Source organism: Triticum urartu, chromosome 1 (genome assembly GCF_003073215.2).
Source record: "Triticum urartu cultivar G1812 chromosome 1, Tu2.1, whole genome shotgun sequence".
Lineage (NCBI taxonomy): Eukaryota > Viridiplantae > Streptophyta > Magnoliopsida > Poales > Poaceae > Triticum > Triticum urartu.
The window spans coordinates 511,550,776-511,567,029 of record NC_053022.1 but is presented as its reverse complement, the minus strand read 5'-3'; the positions used below and the strand labels follow the sequence as shown (position 1 = coordinate 511,567,029).

Genomic DNA, 16,254 nt, shown 5'->3' with positions numbered 1-16,254 from the left:
ATTCGTGACTCAAGTATTCTCCTCCACGATCTGATCATAGGAACTTGATTTTCCTGTCACGTTGATTTTCAACCTTACTCTAAAATTCCTTGAACTTTTCAAAGGTCTCAGACTTGTGTTTCATCAAATAGATATACCCATATCTACTCAAGTCATCAGTGAGGGTGAGAACATAACGATAGCCACCGCGAGCCTCAACACTCATTGGACCGCACACATCAGTATGTATGATTTCCAATAAGTTGGTTGCTCGCTCCATTGTTCCTGAGAACGGAGTCTTGGTCATTTTATCCATGAGGCATGGTTCGCACGTGTCAAATGATTCGTAATCAAGAGACTCTAAAAGTCCATCTGCATGGAGTTTCTTCATGCGTTTGACATCTATGTGACCAAGGCGGCAGTGCCACAAGTATGTGGGACCATCATTATCAACCTTACATCTTTTGGTACTCACACTATGAATATGTGTAGCATTACGCTCGAGATTCATTAAGAATAAATCATTCACCATCGGAGCATGACCATAAAACATATCTCTCATATAAAAAGAACAACCATTATTCTCGGATTTAAATGAGTAGCCATCTCGTATTAAACGAGATCCCGATACAATATTCATGCTCAAAGCTGGCACTAAATAACAATTATTGAGGTTTAAAACTAATCCTGTAGGTAAATGTAGAGGTAGCGTGCCGACGGCGATCACATTGACCTTGGAACCATTCCCGACGCGCATCGTCACCTCGTCCTTCGCCAGTCTCCGCTTATTCCGCAGCTCCTGCTTTGAGTTACAAATGTGAGCAACTGCACCGGTATCAAATACCCAAGAGCTACTACGAGTACTGGTAAGGTACACATCAATTACATGTATATCACATATACCTTTTGTGATGCCGGCCTTCTTGTCCGCTAAGTATTTGGGGCAGTTCCGCTTCCAGTGACCACTTCCCTTGCAATAAAAACACTCAGTCTCGGGCTTGGGTCCATTCTTTGGCTTCTTCCCGGCAGCTTGCTTGTCGGGCACAGCAACTCCCTTGCCGTCCTTCTTGAAGTTCTTCTTACCCTTGCCCTTTTTGAACTTAGTGGTTTTATTCACCATCAACACTTAATGTTCCTTTTTGACTTCTACCTCTGCTGATTTCCGCATTGCAAATACTTCAGGAATGGTCTTTTCCATCCCTTGCATATTGAAGTTCATCACAAAGCTCTTGTAGCTCGGTGGAAGCGACTGAAGGATTCTGTCAATGACCGCGTCATCCGGGAGATTAACTCCCAGCTGAGTCAAGCGGTTATGCAACCCAGACATAGTGAGTATGTGCTCACTGACAGAACTGTTTTCCTCCATCTTATAGCTGAAGAACTTGTCGGAGACTTGATATCTCTCGACCCGGGCATGAGCTTGGAAAACCATTTTCAGCTCTTCGAACATCTCATATGCTCCGTGTCTCTCAAAACGCTTTTGGAGCCCCGGCTCTAAGCTGTAAAGCATGCCGCACTGAACGAGGGAGTAGTCATCGGTACGTGCCTGCCAAGCGTTCATAACGTCTTATTCTGCAGGGAGAACAGGTGCGTCACCCAGTGGTGCTTGTAGGACATAATCTTTCTTGGCAGCTATGAGGATGATCCTCAGGTTCCGGACCCAGTCCGTGTAGTTGCTGCCATCGTCTTTCAGCTTGGTTTTCTCTAGGAACGCGTTGAAGTTGAGGACTACGTTGGCCATTTGATCTACAAGACATATTGTAAATATTTTAGACTAAGTTCATGATAATTAAGTTCATCTAATCAAATTATTCAATGAACTCCCACTTAGATAGACATCCCTCCAGTCATCTAAGTATAACATGATCCGAGTGAACTAGGCCGTGTCCGATCATCACGTGAGACGGACTAGTCAACATCAGTGAACATCTTCATGTTGATCGTATCTTCTATACGACTCATGCTCGACCTTTCGGTCTTCTATGTTCCGAGGCCATGTCTGTACATGCTAGGCTCGTCAAGTCAACCTAAGTGTTTGCATGTGTAAATTATGTGAACGTTGGAATCTATCACAACCGATCATCACGTGGTGCTTCGAGACAACGAACTGTCGCAACGGTGCACAGTTAGGGGGAACATTTTCTTGAGATTATTATGAGGGATCATCTTATTTACTACCGTCGTTATAAGTAAACAAGATGCAAAAACATGATAAACATCACATGCAATCAAATAATAATAGTGACATGATATGGCCAATATCACATAGCTCCTTTGATCTCCATCTTGGGGCTCCATGATCATCTTGTCACCGGCATGACACCATGATCTCCATCGTCATGATCTCCATCATCGTATCTCCATGAAGTTGCTCGCCAACTATTACTTCTACTACTATGGCTAACACGTTTAGCAATAAAGTAAAGTAATTTACATGGCGTTTCTCAATGACACGCAGGTCATACAAAAAACAAAGACAACTCCTATGGCTCCTACCGGTTGTCATACTCATCGACATGCAAGTCGTGATTCCTATTACAATAGCATGAACATCTCATACATCACATATATATCATTCATCATTCATCACAACTTTGGCCATATCACATCACAAAACACTTGCTGCAAAAACAAGTTAGACGTCCTCTAATTGTTGTTGCAAGTTTTACGTGGCTGCAATAGGGTTCTAGCAAGAACGTTTTCTTACCTACGTGAAAGCCACAACGTGATTTGTCAACTTCTATTTACCCTTCATAAGGACCCTTTTCATCGAATCCGCTCCAACTAAAGTGGGAGAGACAGACACCCGCCAGCCACCTTATGCAACTAGTGCATGTTAGTCGGTGGAACCGGTCTCACGTAAGCGTACGTGTAAGGTTGGTCCGGGCCGCTTCATCCCACAATACCGCTGAAGCAAAATAAGACTAGTAGCGGCAAGAAAGTTGACAACATCAACGCCCACAACAAATTGTGTTCTACTCGTGCATAGAGAACTACGCATAAACCTGGCTCTGATACCACTGTTGGGGAATGTTGCAGAAAACAAAAAAATTTCCTACGGTTTCACCAAGATCCATCTATGAGTTCATCTAGCAATGAGTGGTTGGATGCATCTACGTACCTTGTAGATCGCGAGCGGAAGCGTTCAAAGAACGGGGATGAGGGAGTCGTACTCGACGTGATCCAAATCACCGGAGATCCTAGTGCCGAACGGACGGCACCTCCATGTTCAACACACGTACAGTCAGCGTAACGTCTCCTCCTTCTTGATCCAGCAAGGGGGAAGGAGAGGTTGAGGAAGATGGCTCCAGCAGCAGCACGACGGCATGGTGGTGATGGAGCTGCAGTACTCCGGCAGGGCTTCGCCAAGCTCTATGGAGAAGGAGGAGGTGTTGGAGAGGGAGAGGGAGGCACCAATGGCGTAGGGGAGAGGCCCTCCCTCCCCCCCACTATATATAGGGGGCCTAGGGGGGCGGCCCTAGGAGATGCAATCTCCTAGGGGGGGCGGCGGCCAAGGGGTGGGGGGCTTGCCCCCCAAGCAAGGGGGCGCCCCCTTTAGGGTTTCCCCCACCCTAGGCGCATGGGCCCTAGGGGAAGTGGCGCCCCAGCCCACTTTGGGCTGGATCCCTTCCCACTTCAGCCCATGGGGCCCTCCGAGATAGGTGGCCCCACCCGGTGGACCCCCGGGACCCTTCCGGTGGTCCCGGTACAATACCGGTGACCCCGAAACTTGTCCCGATGGCCGAAATAGCACTTCCCATATATAATTCTTTACCTTCGGACCATTCCGGAACTCCTCGTGCCGTCCGGGATCTCATCCGGGACTCTGAACAACATTCGGGTTACTGCATATACATATCCCTACAACCCTAGCGTCACCGAACCTTAAGTGTGTAGACCCTACGGGTTCGGGAGACATGTAGACATGACCGAGATCGCTCTCCGGTCAATAACCAACAGCGGGATCTGAATACCCATATTGGCTCCCACATGCTCCTCGATGATCTCATCGGATGAACCACGATGTCGAGGATTCAAGCAACCCCGTATACAATTCCCTTCGTCAATCGGTATGTTACTTGCCCGAGATTCGATCGTCGGTATCCCAATACCTCGTTCAATCTCGTTACCGGCAAGTCACTTTACTCGTACCGTAATTCATGATCCCGTGACCAGACACTTGGTCACTTTGAGCTCATAATGATGATGCATTACCGAGTGGGCCCAGTGATACCTCTCCGTCATACGGAGTGACAAATCCCAGTCTTGATCCGTGTCAACCCAACAGACACTTTCGGAGATACCCGTAGTATACCTTTATAGTCACCCAGTTACGTTGTGACGTTTGGTATACCCAAAGCACTTCTACAGTATCCGGGAGTTACACGATCTCATGGTCTAAGGAAAAGATACTTGACATTGGAAAACTCTAGCAAACGAACTATACGATCTTGTGCTATGTTTAGGATTGGGTCTTGTCCATCACATCATTCTCCTAATGATGTGATCTCGTTATCAACGACATCCAATGTCCATAGTCAGGAAACCATGACTATCTGTTGATCAACGAGCTAGTCAACTAGAGGCTTACTAGGGGCATGTTGGTGTCTATTTATTCACACATGTATTACGATTTTCGGATAACACAATTATAGCATGAATAAAAGACAATTATCATGAACAAGGAAATATAATAATAATGATTTTATTATTGCCTCTAGGGCATATTTCCAACAGAAAGCACAACCATGCCTCTCGCGGAAGCAAAACCGTGACTCTTGCGAAAGAAAGAGAAAATAGAAAACGCGTTTTTTTTCGTTTCCGAGAGGCACGGCCGTGACTCTCGCGAAAGCAAACCCGTGTCTCTGGCGGAAGCAAATCCGTGACTCTCGCGAAAGAAAAAAAATAGAAAACGGATTTTTTTTGCCGTTTTCAAGAGGCACGGCTATGACTCTCGCGAAGCAAAAACCGTGTCTCTCATAGAAGCAAAACCGTGACTCTCACAAAAAAAAGATAACACGTTTTTTCGTAGAAAAAAATTCAATTTTTTATTGAAAAGCTGAGGAAGACCAGTGGAAATCCAAAACCCGGAAAAAAACCGTTTAAAAAGCCGAAAACGCGTGCAGAAAAATAAAAAAATCTGAAGGGAACGCCGAGAGCGCGACACCTAGCGAATGGCTAAGAGCGCGCCAAGTGGCGCTGGTCATTGCGAGGCTCCCGAAGGAGCGCTCGTTAACTAGTTGCTCTCTCCACTCCCTATGTGGGTGGGACATGAGATGGTTTCAACGCGGCTGCCACGTCAAATTGGCCCATGTTGGCCCACTTCGACCCCATAGAAACACACTCAGACCAAATCTTAGTCACACTTCCCCGACAGCACTGCTCCAAGTCCTCTGCCCTTTCCTTTGTTGTCGTCAGTCACCACCATGTTCAACTCCACCAGCGGCTCCTCCTCTAAAGCCGACACCGTTGTCGAACGACGAGCTACCATCTTCATCGCCATATGTAAGGTCGATGATGGATAGGGGTGGAAGCTCGATCTCCACACGCCACTCCGGTGGCCTAGCGGCGCTCCCCAGCTCCAGGCCAAGCCGCGTAGGCTCGACATGGTCCACACTTGCACGGCGGTCTGGTGGGGCTCTTGAAGCTTAGGGATGTCACCTCCGCCCCCTGCTCCCCTCGATCGGTGTTGGGTGATGATCCCCACACCTTCAAGCATGCGGCGGTGGCTTCTCGAGTCAAAGGCGTTGGCAGCTCACCGTGCGAGCGTGGGCATGGCTCTTGTAGATCTGTGTCGGTCCCCCGTCCCTTCGACTTCGACGACGAGCTCGCCCACAGCGTACTGCGCCGGTCCTTGACCACCGCCAAGACGAACAGCCGCCGCAATCGCCATAAAAATGTGGAAGTATTAATTGCAGCTAGAACTCAGGGAGTTCGAACGCCCACCGAAGGAGAAAGCTATGGCGGACGCAAAAGCTAGCCACCTCCCCAAGTAGCGCGCTCGTGTAGCCCGTTATCTGCTAGAGCTCCCCTCCTCATCCAAGTCCTCCACTGCCTCCAACAACTCCAAATGGCCCTCCGTGCGCCGACATGTATAATACTGCCGCTCTGGAGGCGACACGGAAAGGGCAATGTGAAGAAGGGGTGACTGCTATCTTTGTCTAATCATATATCGGTATCAATGCTATTTGTAGTGGTGAACTATCTGTGTTTTGAACTTGCTATGTCCGGTTGTATGATGGTTTTGCTATGCCCAACCGTATCAATAACATGTGTTTAGTTTTATCTGTGTTGTTTTGATTTACATTGCATAAGGTTGTATGCATTTGAGGTTTGGATATGGGTGTGGACGCGTCCCCGATCGTATGGAGAACTAAATTAGCTATGTTCAGTTGGAAGTGCTCTTAGAGGGAAGACAAAGACGATGTCGACTCAGGCTAAGAGGGGCACGTTGCAGGGGAGAGGAGGGAGAAGAGATGGCTCAGCCATACACTCGGCAAAAATGCTAGACTTACGGGGCTCAGCCTACAGACGAAGGTTACGGAATGAGGTGTTCTAATCTCATTGATTCTCGCCCTCTGATTTTAGCAGCGGGCCCAAAATCGTGATGAATGCTAAGTCTTCACCTCATCTCCGTAACAACTTTCTGTTAAAACTCCCCGTAGCTGTACCAAAGCTCATACACTCGGCTTATTGTATGACGTGCATGTGATGCACGGCAGTCGGCTTCTAGGTGGACACATGTGGCACTTTCTGTCTGGCCCGTAGCTGAACTAGAAGCCAGGCACGTCACTCGGCTTACTCCTTGACCACGTGGCACCATCGTTTCCATCGGCCGGCCACCAGGCACCTTTATATTGCCGAGTGACGTTTATTCCTTGCCGACTCCCTGGCAAATGGATCTCTACTTATTGCCACTTTGTCGAATGGGGTAAGCCGAGTCGGTTTTGCTGGGTGTAACATTCGGTAGACTCGTTGTTGAGTTGCATCCAGTCTTTGTTGAATATATCTGATAGTCTTCTTTTGTTTTTCCTATATACTGAGATGCCTCTGCCATTGGATTTCAATCTTAGCGACAGAAAATCACTAAGAGCAACTTTTTCTGGACAACCCACGAATAGGTGACCCGAATTTATAATATCTAAATACGTGATCCTTACTGATTCTGATTATTCCAACATATAGCCCTTCACATCATCAAATATGCCATATCATCATCCATTAAAACTAATCACTCTGTTCCTAAATATATGTCCTTTTAGAGCTTTCAATATGAACTACATACTGAACAAAATGAGTGAACATATACTCTAAATTATGTCTATATACATTTGTATATAGTTTATACTGAAATCTCTAAAAGGACTTATATTTAGAAACGGAGAGAGTATTTAGTAGCACATGCATACAACAATTTGATTGTTTCATCTTTAGTCACCCAGCTCGTACATGCATATTGTTTGTTCACACACAATTATTTTTGAAAATAATAGCTTTTGATTTAGATCATTTCATTTGTACAAAATGTATCCAAATTTAATTTTTAAAATCCCGAAGCAACGCGCGGGAAAACCATCTAGTTTATTTCATGGCTGTTACAAAAAGAAATCTACTCCATCCCTGTAATAATTTTCCAAAAAACGCAAGTCGCAAGAATAATTAACATGCGTCTAGCTACTACTTCCTTCGTTCCAAATTACTAAAACCACGACAGGTAATTTGAAACGAAGAGAGCAGTAGCCACAAGCGCGCCGTCTCGTATCATTCAGAAGAGGTACTTGGATAGCACGTATTTGGGCCCAGCCCGGCGGTCCCCTTGCCAGTGCTGCATGTGCACCCCAATGGCATCCAAGTGCTGCCCGCTCCGGCCGTGGAACCCGACCACCTTCCCCTCGGCCGTCGCCGGCGACGAGAAGTAGGTGCCGACCTCGTCCCCGAACGGGCCGTACCTGCCGCGGTTGCTGACGAAGGTGATGGAGCGCAGCGCGCGGGGCCCCTCGGCCGGGTCGGCGTTGTAGTAGCCGCGCACGCAGGTGAGCACCTCGTGCGGTGCGTCCAGCTTCACCCGGTGCGTGATGTGGCCGGAGGTGCCGTGCCTGGCCGACCACTCCGACCGGTCGCCGCGGTCGTACTGGATCTGGATGGAGCCGATGAGGGCGCCCCGCGTCACGTACACCTGGTTCACGCCGGCGTACACGCCGTCGTCCCACGCCCGGCCCCCCGGCCCGCCCCAGGGACCCGGCCCCGCCGCCGCCGGCTCCTTCACCATGGCCGCGTAGGGCACCTCCTCGTCCACGTCGCCCGGGTCGTAGTCGGACCGCGGAGCCGGCGACGGACTCCTGCTGGCGGCCCGCCTGAGGGAGGACGACGGCACCTTGCCCCGCTGCACGTGCACGCCGATGCCGTCGATGTACCACCCCTCCCGGCCGTGGAACCCCACGACGCGCCCGTCGGCGAAGCTGGTGGAGAAGTATGTGCCGTACTCGTCGCCGTAGGGCCCGTAGCGCCGCCGGTTGGTGTGGAACGTCAGCGACCGCACCGCCGTCGGGCCCATGATGATCGTCGGGCCGTAGTAGCCGGTGATGTGGGTCAGCACCTCCGTCGGGAAGTCGAACGCGATCTGCAGCAAACAAACCACGAGCGCGCGTCAGTCATCCACGCCATGATTGATCGTCTGCCCGGCATGCAGATGAGCCGCAGAGCACGTTGATTACCTTGTCGGGCGGGACGCCGCTGCTGAAGCCGTGCTTGTTGCCCCACACCGCCTGCCCGTGCCGGTCGTACAGCACCTTCATGGAGGTGACCCCCACCGCGCGGGTCAGGTTGATCTGCCACACGCCGGTGTACACGCCGTCGTCGAAGATGGTGCCGCCGCTGCCGCCCCAGGGCCCGTGCGTCTCCGGCCCGCTCATCGCCGCCGCCCTGTACGAGCTAGGGTACGAGACCATCTGCACAACCAAAGCTCACAACTTCACAACACAAAAACTACAGAGCCATCATCACACACACACTCACACACACACAAAGGGTGCAAAAGCATGTGACACCGCACCTTGTTCATGATCGATCCATCGTGGTAGTCCGGGGACGGATGCGCGTACTGCTGCTTAGGGTAACCGGCGCCGTAGACGGCGTAGCCGTCGGCCCGGTCCCGCACCGCGAGGGCCATGTCGTGCTCAGGCTCATCATCGACCTCGGCGACGGTGTAGCCATGTCTGCTGTACGCCGCCGCCGTCGGGATCTGCGGCGAGGCTGGGTAGCTCGGGGGACTCGGGATCGGAACGTGGACCTGCTTCAGGTAGAAGCCGATGGAGTTGAGGTACGACCCGGACCGTCCATGGAAGCCGATGATCTTGCCGCTGCTGACCGGGAGCGAGAAGGGCGTGCCGTCCTCGGTGCCGAAGGGCCCGTACTTGGAGCGGTTGCTCTGGAACGTCAGCGATCTTATGATGATCGGGCTCCCGCAGACCGATCCGTAGTGGCCGCTCACGGACAGTAGGGTTTCCCCGGGAACATCCAGCTTCACCTGCATCATCAGACATAAGAAGTCTGAATAATACTGTTCAGAAATACTTATGAAACTAAAAATTCTTTACAGAAGCCTGAAATCATTTACCTTGTCTGTTTCAGACCCGTCCTCCGTGCTCCCGTGCGTCTGCGACCAGATCGAGTGCCCTTTGAGGTCATACTGGATTCTTATCGAGTCGACGGCTGCGCCATGGGTGATCATGATCTGGCACACCGTCGAGTACACGCCGTCGTCCCAGGGGTATCCTCCTGTCCCTCCCCAGGGCCCAACCACTATGGGGCTCTTCCCATTGGCGGCGCTCATGATGCTCTGTCAGACAAGGACGCCAAGATTTTGGGTTAGAGCATGATCGTTGGATTTGAACGCTAGAAACTACATATCCATGAGGAAAAGAATGTGTTTATATGTCATTGCGTCTGAAATCAAATTGATGTCACGACATTCAGTCAGCAAGCTTTCCATGGACAACAGAAAAGTATCAACTGTTGATCCGAACAATCTCTAGAGACCTATGGGTTTTTCCTAGAGGCCTACGGTACAACTCAACTTTTTAAAAAAAATTGAAAATGAAAGCCTCAGGGGTTTCAAATGTTCACTCTAATCCTTAACCAAACAACATCTCTGAAGATTTTGTTCGTGCTCAGAATCTAATTTCTCCATTGTTCACACACAGATGTTCTGGAAAGCAAGGAAACTAAACATGCAGACACAAGGTCATGAGCAGAAACAGAGCAGTGTACCATTTCTTCCTCGTGCCAATAGGCTCAAACACTTTGGAGATGGAGGGTTCAAAAACTGTGCCTCCTCTTACTACCACCTTGCCGCTACTGCGTTGTGACTTGTGAGCTTACTGACACACGAAGAAACACCGACCTGCCCAATTTATAGGATCGCCGGAGCAAGAAGGCGAGGCGAAAAGCAGGCACTGTCGCAAGCAGGCAGCCGCGTTTAACGGCTGAGGAGAACTGAAAGCAACCGGGAGAACCGGATTCGCCGGCGTGCTGGAGCCAATTCACGCGAAATGGAGAACAACGCAATCTTTTCACAAAATGGAGAACAGCCCAATCTTTTCCCCAGTCTGCCATATATTCTCCTTTCGCCCATCCGCCGTGCCGCGCAGAAATTCGGCGATGGAGAACTAGAGAATTTATTTACCTTTTGTAGCTATTCTCCACGCAAAAAATTGCCTTTCGCCTGGCCTTCTGGAATGACTTTTTGGGGTGTGTGGATGAGTAGATGACTGGGGCGAAACAGAAATTCCCTTTGCGGGATTCCCTGTTTGTTCTGCCTTTCGCGGGCGAGCGCATGCTGATCATGTGGTGTTTCTGGTGCGTGTCTTCCTGTTTTTTGAGAGTGATTTTTGATGCGTTTTCTGGTTGACATGGTGGAAAAATTGTCACCCTGTTTGCTGTCTCAAAGTGCACACGAATAAGGAAGGAATTTGGCAGTGTGGTGGACTGGTGGTGATGGCACACGGCACGGCACCAACGGAGAAGAACACGGGTTTGTTTGAGATGGTGGGCTTTGCCGCGGGGGAATCGTGAAGCACTTGGCGCGCGTGCCGGGCGTGGCCAGGTTGGTCTGTGTGTGGCTCGGGCGCCGGCGCCCATCCCGTCAGGCATCGCAGGTCGCTCGGCTGGGATGGATGGGTGGCTCTCTCGCCGCATGCTGCCCCTTTGGACGGTGTATCGAGGTCGGGAACATGTTCGTCCGTGCGATGGATGCCCTACTCTTTTGCCGGCACCGGGTGCGCCGCCAGCCGTGGGTGAACGCGTTCTTCACTGAGCGTCACCTTCTCGGTAGGGACGGACCAAGGTTAACCCAAGAAGCTCCAAAACAAGATGAATCGATGTGACCATGTCAAGATTAACCATAGCAGGTTAACAAAGATTAACCATGGTTGTACAGTTGTTGGAGCCATGTTCAAAAATGGTTGCATAAACACAGCCACGAACAGCACGTATCTCTATTTTTGATGCATCGTATCTCTTTATTATTATGTGGGTGGTTCTCTCACATCTAATACAAGCTGAGTGAAAACGGACCATCTGTGCTGTGTAACCAATATCTGACTCAACCCATCATAGGCTAACCTGACACGTACTATCATAGAAATATACAATACAATATAGTACCAGCTGCGTGATTCATTCACCAATTAGCACTACAATTCTGGAGTTCTGGACATCACTTTTCTCTCTGCAAGAAAACCGGCAGCTAGAGACTATGGGAGCATACAAGGCGGCAGACCACTTCAAGAACGCAGCGAACCCCCGCCACTTGTATAAGACCGTGCGTACATGTGTATCTGTCTGGGAGAAAAGGTGATCATGGTCAATGTAAGGGGTTCAGGAGGGGAGGAGCGATCACATTAACGATGATGATAATGACAGTAGTGCACAAATCGAGTTGGCATGATCTTACCTGTGATTCGTAACTTTTTGTATGTCTATTGATCCAGCAGTTCCAACAAACCATTCCAGGAGGGGACCTTGGAGAAAGCTTGCTTCCTCTTGATTCCCTCTATGCTGGAGAAGTTACCATTGCCCTGAAGCAGTAAATTCACCAAATGATCAGTCATCAGGGTACACAGCTTTTATCCGGTTTCGTATATGTCTACACACGTTGGAAACCTGACTAACTTACAAAGCTATAACACAGTCTGTAAGTACAAAAACTGAAACGGGATATGAAGAAAGATAAAGATGGAAGGAAGAGTGTTCTAGTGCAATTGTCAAGCTTAACCATATCAGGGTTTCAGGCAGGTCAGTTCCTAAATCGCAAACATGACGAAACCTCAAATAAGAATGCATAAAGCCTCTTTTGTTTACCTTCAAGCAACGTCCCCTAGCTGTGTCACATATAGGATAATCATGGGGGCAGCAAGAACGGTTATCGCTGCAGCAAACTGCATTATCCAGCTCGCAACAGCTCCAGGAAAGGCAAAATCCCAAGGCACGCCATGAGCAACAGCATGTGGATCCTTCAGGGCAGGAGGTAAAAACGCTGCATTTGGTTGGGCCAGGGCCCGGTGAAGGAGGAGGATTCGGGCTTGTTTTTGTCGGGAACGATGCCATCATGTTTATGCCACAGATACCTGACGATGAGCCAGTGTTTCGGTGCATATGCATATAGCCCTTCATTCCCCATCTTTCACCCCAAGAATTTTTCACAATCCAATAATCCTTGCCACCTTCAGAACCATATCCCACAATTAGGACTGCATGATCAAGAGACGTTGGGCATGGACCATCGAAGATACCCTGAATATGAAAATAATGGAAGTCAAGCACAAGGTGTGGTAGAAGTGTGTTAAATAAGTTAGCGAGAGCACAATTGCATGCAAACCTGGGAGTATAGCTGAAATGCCCTAGCGCTGCCACATATTCCTACGCTAATAGGTTGCTGGGCAACAGCTTGTAGTAACAAATCTTCCTTGCTAGGAGGCACCTCCTTGTAGCCATCGATTGTTACCACATGCTTTTTCAGCTGCAAAACAAGAAAATTGCATGAATATGACACATCATGTGCCTAAACATGCTCAAGGTAGTTTTCTACACGGCTGCACCTCCATCTTACCTTGTTCTTGTTGCATGTTCCATCTGCTTCACGAAACGGGTAATCATCCTCTGTGTCAATCCCACCATTTTTAATCACAAACTTATAGGCATAGGTCATGAGCCCACCGCCACAACCAGCATTGTAGGATCTGTCACAATCGATTAGTTCCTGCTCAGAAAGGCTGAGAAGAGAGCCCGTTGTGATCTTGTTTATTCCTTCCATGGCACCTGTAGCTGAGAAGCTCCAACAAGCACCTGAACAACAATCCAGACCACATTAATCGGAAGTACTGGTATGGTTTAGTGATAAAGAATGAGGTAGCACCAACTGTTTAATAGTGAAAAAATACTTCCAAGTATCTTGTATCAAGGCCCATGAATAAAAGGAAACAATACAAGTCCAAAGGAGTGACTTCTTGGAAACAGAAACTTGCATCTTTACTTCTTCAGTGTCACTCTTGATCCTAATTTGTAGAAAAAGACTGTTGACACAGTTCTTATATTGCTGTCATATCTAATTACAAATTTCCAGTATAGCCATCACACATGGGCAACCTAAGATAACCCCAAACCTACTACAATTTTGGATTGCTGGAGCCTGGAAGAATAACAAAAAAATTCTGAGATTTTTATTTAAGCCGTAATGCGCAACTGAACTACATGCTGAAGCAGCACATAGCTACTTCCATGGCAAAAGCTAACAAAAAGAATATAAGCAATTCTCTTGTGTGGGAAGCCCTAAAAAGCAACAGCACCGACAAACCACATAAGGAGTTAGAGGCATAATCCGATCTCTAATTATCTGCTTGCAAAACGATCTTATATTATGGGAATGGGACGGAGGGGGCATCAATCTATTTTTTAAAGTAGTCACTTCAATACCTTGATATCTTTCACATTTTCAAGGACAACAAAGTCTGTGGATCTACAGTTGAGAAGAGTATAAGTGACTACAAACGAGCATAGCTTGGAGAAATTAGTCAGTAAACTTGCAAATTGGGCTGGGAAAAAACTAAACGGATGATAAGTACTTCAGGTAAACATGCTGCTAAATGCCAAGCGCTAACCAATCAATGGGCTACCTAATGAATATGTCAGAGGAAGGTTAGCTTATACTCCCTTCGTTCCAAATTACTTGTCTTAGATTTGTCTAGATACGGAGGTATCTAGCACTAAAATGAGTCTAGATACATCCGTATCTAGACAAATCCAAGACAAGTACTCCCTCCGTTCGGAATTACTTGTCTCGGAAATGGATGTATCTAAAACTAAAACACGTCTAGATACATCCATTTCTGCGATAAGTAATTCCGAACGGAGGGAGTAATTCGGAACGGAGGGAGTATGTGTCAGCTGCTGCTCCCTACCATGGATTCTAGTTCCTAGAATCATTTGCAGCATTAATGCCTCAGTCATTCAGATCTTCAGTATCACTATGATTTTGATGCACTTACGTTTCGTACCACGTCTCGATCTCTAAGTTTTCGCAGTAAAACCCAACAACTACACGAACGACAGCAAAACTCTGACGGAGAAAAACAGAAGAGCTCTGCAATGTGAAGCGTAGAACAAGAGATTCAGAAGCGTGGCGCTCACCGCAGCTGCCCTGGTCCTTGACCTTGGTGACGGCGCCGCTCTGCCTCCAGTCGAGCGCGTCGGGCACGGCGCCCACGCGGCCCTCGAAGCCCCCGTCCGACGAACGCGGCTCCCCGAGCGGGGCCGGGCCGGCGGCGAGGCGCCCGAGGCGCGCGGCGCGGAACTCGTCGTGGGTGAGGTCGGCGAACGCGTTGAGCGCGAGCGTGTACGACGGGGATCCCGGTCCGTTGGCAGCCGCGCCGGCGTTGTGCGCCGCGACGAAGGCCGCGTTGTCCGCGAAGGCCGCGAGCCGCGCCGCGCGCTCCCCGGGCGTCGCGTACGCCTTGCCGTGCTCCGCGCACCACGCCTCGAACTGCGCCTCGTAGGCAGAGGCCGAGAGGCCCTTCTCCCCGCCGACCGAGGCCGAGAGCAGCAGGAGGAGGAGCAGAGGCGGGAGGCAGTGGACGAGGCCCATCTCCGCGGCCCGCTCCGAAGCTCCACCCCACGTCTCGGCTGGCTGCCCCTGGGAATGGAGGATGCTGCTCTGCCTCCCCGGGGTATAAATAGGGGTTTGGGCTCGGTGAGCTCGGAGGCTGGCCGGGGTCGTGGCTCCGGCGAGAGATCAGAGGAGAAGGATGGAGAAGCGAGGAGGAGGAGGGGGAGAAATTTTGGAGATCGGCTGTTGACTGAGAGGGAGCGGAGGGCGTGACGAGGCGAGAGAAACGAGGCGGCTCGGTGATTGGAGGGGGCGGGGCGGATAGGTCCAGGCGCGGTCCACGTGTGCGCGACGTAAATGGCCCGAGATCGGGGCCACGGCCTCGCCACGCTGCACGGCTCTCCCGTTCACCCGTGAAAAATCCGTGTTTTGGGAGTGTTTAGGTGTTCAGACTCATCTGCATCCGGTAAAAAAATTTATAAAAAATACTAAAAAATTACTCCATCCGTTTCTAAATATTTGTCTTTCTGAAGATTTCAACAAGTGACTACATACGAAGCATAATGAGTGAATCTACACTCTAAAATATGTCTATATACATTCGCATGTAGTAGCCATTTGAAATATCTAGAAAGACAAATATTTAGAAACGGAGGGAGTACATGGTAGAAAATTTATCGTGTAAGGGCCGCTCTAATTTTTAGATAATTTGGACATCTGAGTAGCTCTCAGCAAAAAAAACAAATCGGGTCAAAACAATGTGTGAACAGTAAACATTTTTATAGACCCTGAATTTGTCTTTTTTGCCGAGAGCTGCTCATATGTCCAAATAATTTCAAATTGGAGCGGACCTCACACATCAAATTATCTATCACAATTTTTTGTTGGAATGTTTTAGTTTTTTCTAGTATTTGTTTTGACTTTTTCCGTCAGGGTGGGTGCACCTGAGTCTGGACTCAGAAGTGGATTACCAGAGTTTCTTCATCTTCTTCATTCAGTATGAATGCTATATTAGTGAAACGTTTTTCTTGTGGTATTTTTTTGTTGATTTGCCAAATTATTAGGCTCACCATGAATTTTATGAATACGTGTTTATGATTGGTTGGCTCGAGACAACGGTTTTTTGCCACTAAAAACATCCTTATTTTTCATGATTGGATGCCACGGAGTTATTT

The 16,254-nt window shown here is 49.0% G+C and overlaps 1 protein-coding gene across 1 annotated transcript; it reads right to left on the bottom strand.

The window, feature by feature from the left end:
• Positions 1–7,500: 7,500 nt before the first annotated feature.
• LOC125523960 (jacalin-related lectin 3-like) lies at positions 7,501–15,402 on the bottom strand. The gene is made up of 10 exons (XM_048689033.1): positions 14,665–15,402; positions 13,088–13,323; positions 12,857–12,997; positions 12,340–12,771; positions 11,984–12,056; positions 10,360–10,433; positions 9,596–9,817; positions 9,032–9,505; positions 8,694–8,927; positions 7,501–8,599 (listed from the first exon to the last, which is right to left on the bottom strand). Exons 1-10 carry the CDS (start codon positions 15,116–15,118, stop codon positions 7,745–7,747), a joined length of 3,195 nt encoding a protein of 1,064 aa, XP_048544990.1. The 5' UTR covers positions 15,119–15,402; the 3' UTR covers positions 7,501–7,744.
• Between the last annotated feature and the right edge of the window lie 852 nt (positions 15,403–16,254).

Coding starts and splice junctions, on each gene's coding strand:
- LOC125523960 (XM_048689033.1), bottom strand. CDS start 15,118: ATGGGCCTCGTCCACTGCCTCCCGCCTCTGCTCCTCCTCCTGCTGCTC. Junction 12,057..12,339: donor CTAGGGGACGTTGCTTGAAG/GTAAACAAAAGA, acceptor TTACTGCTTCAG/GGCAATGGTAACTTCTCCAG. Junction 10,434..11,983: donor CAAGGTCCCCTCCTGGAATG/GTTTGTTGGAAC, acceptor TGCTTGCGACAG/TGCCTGCTTTTCGCCTCGCC.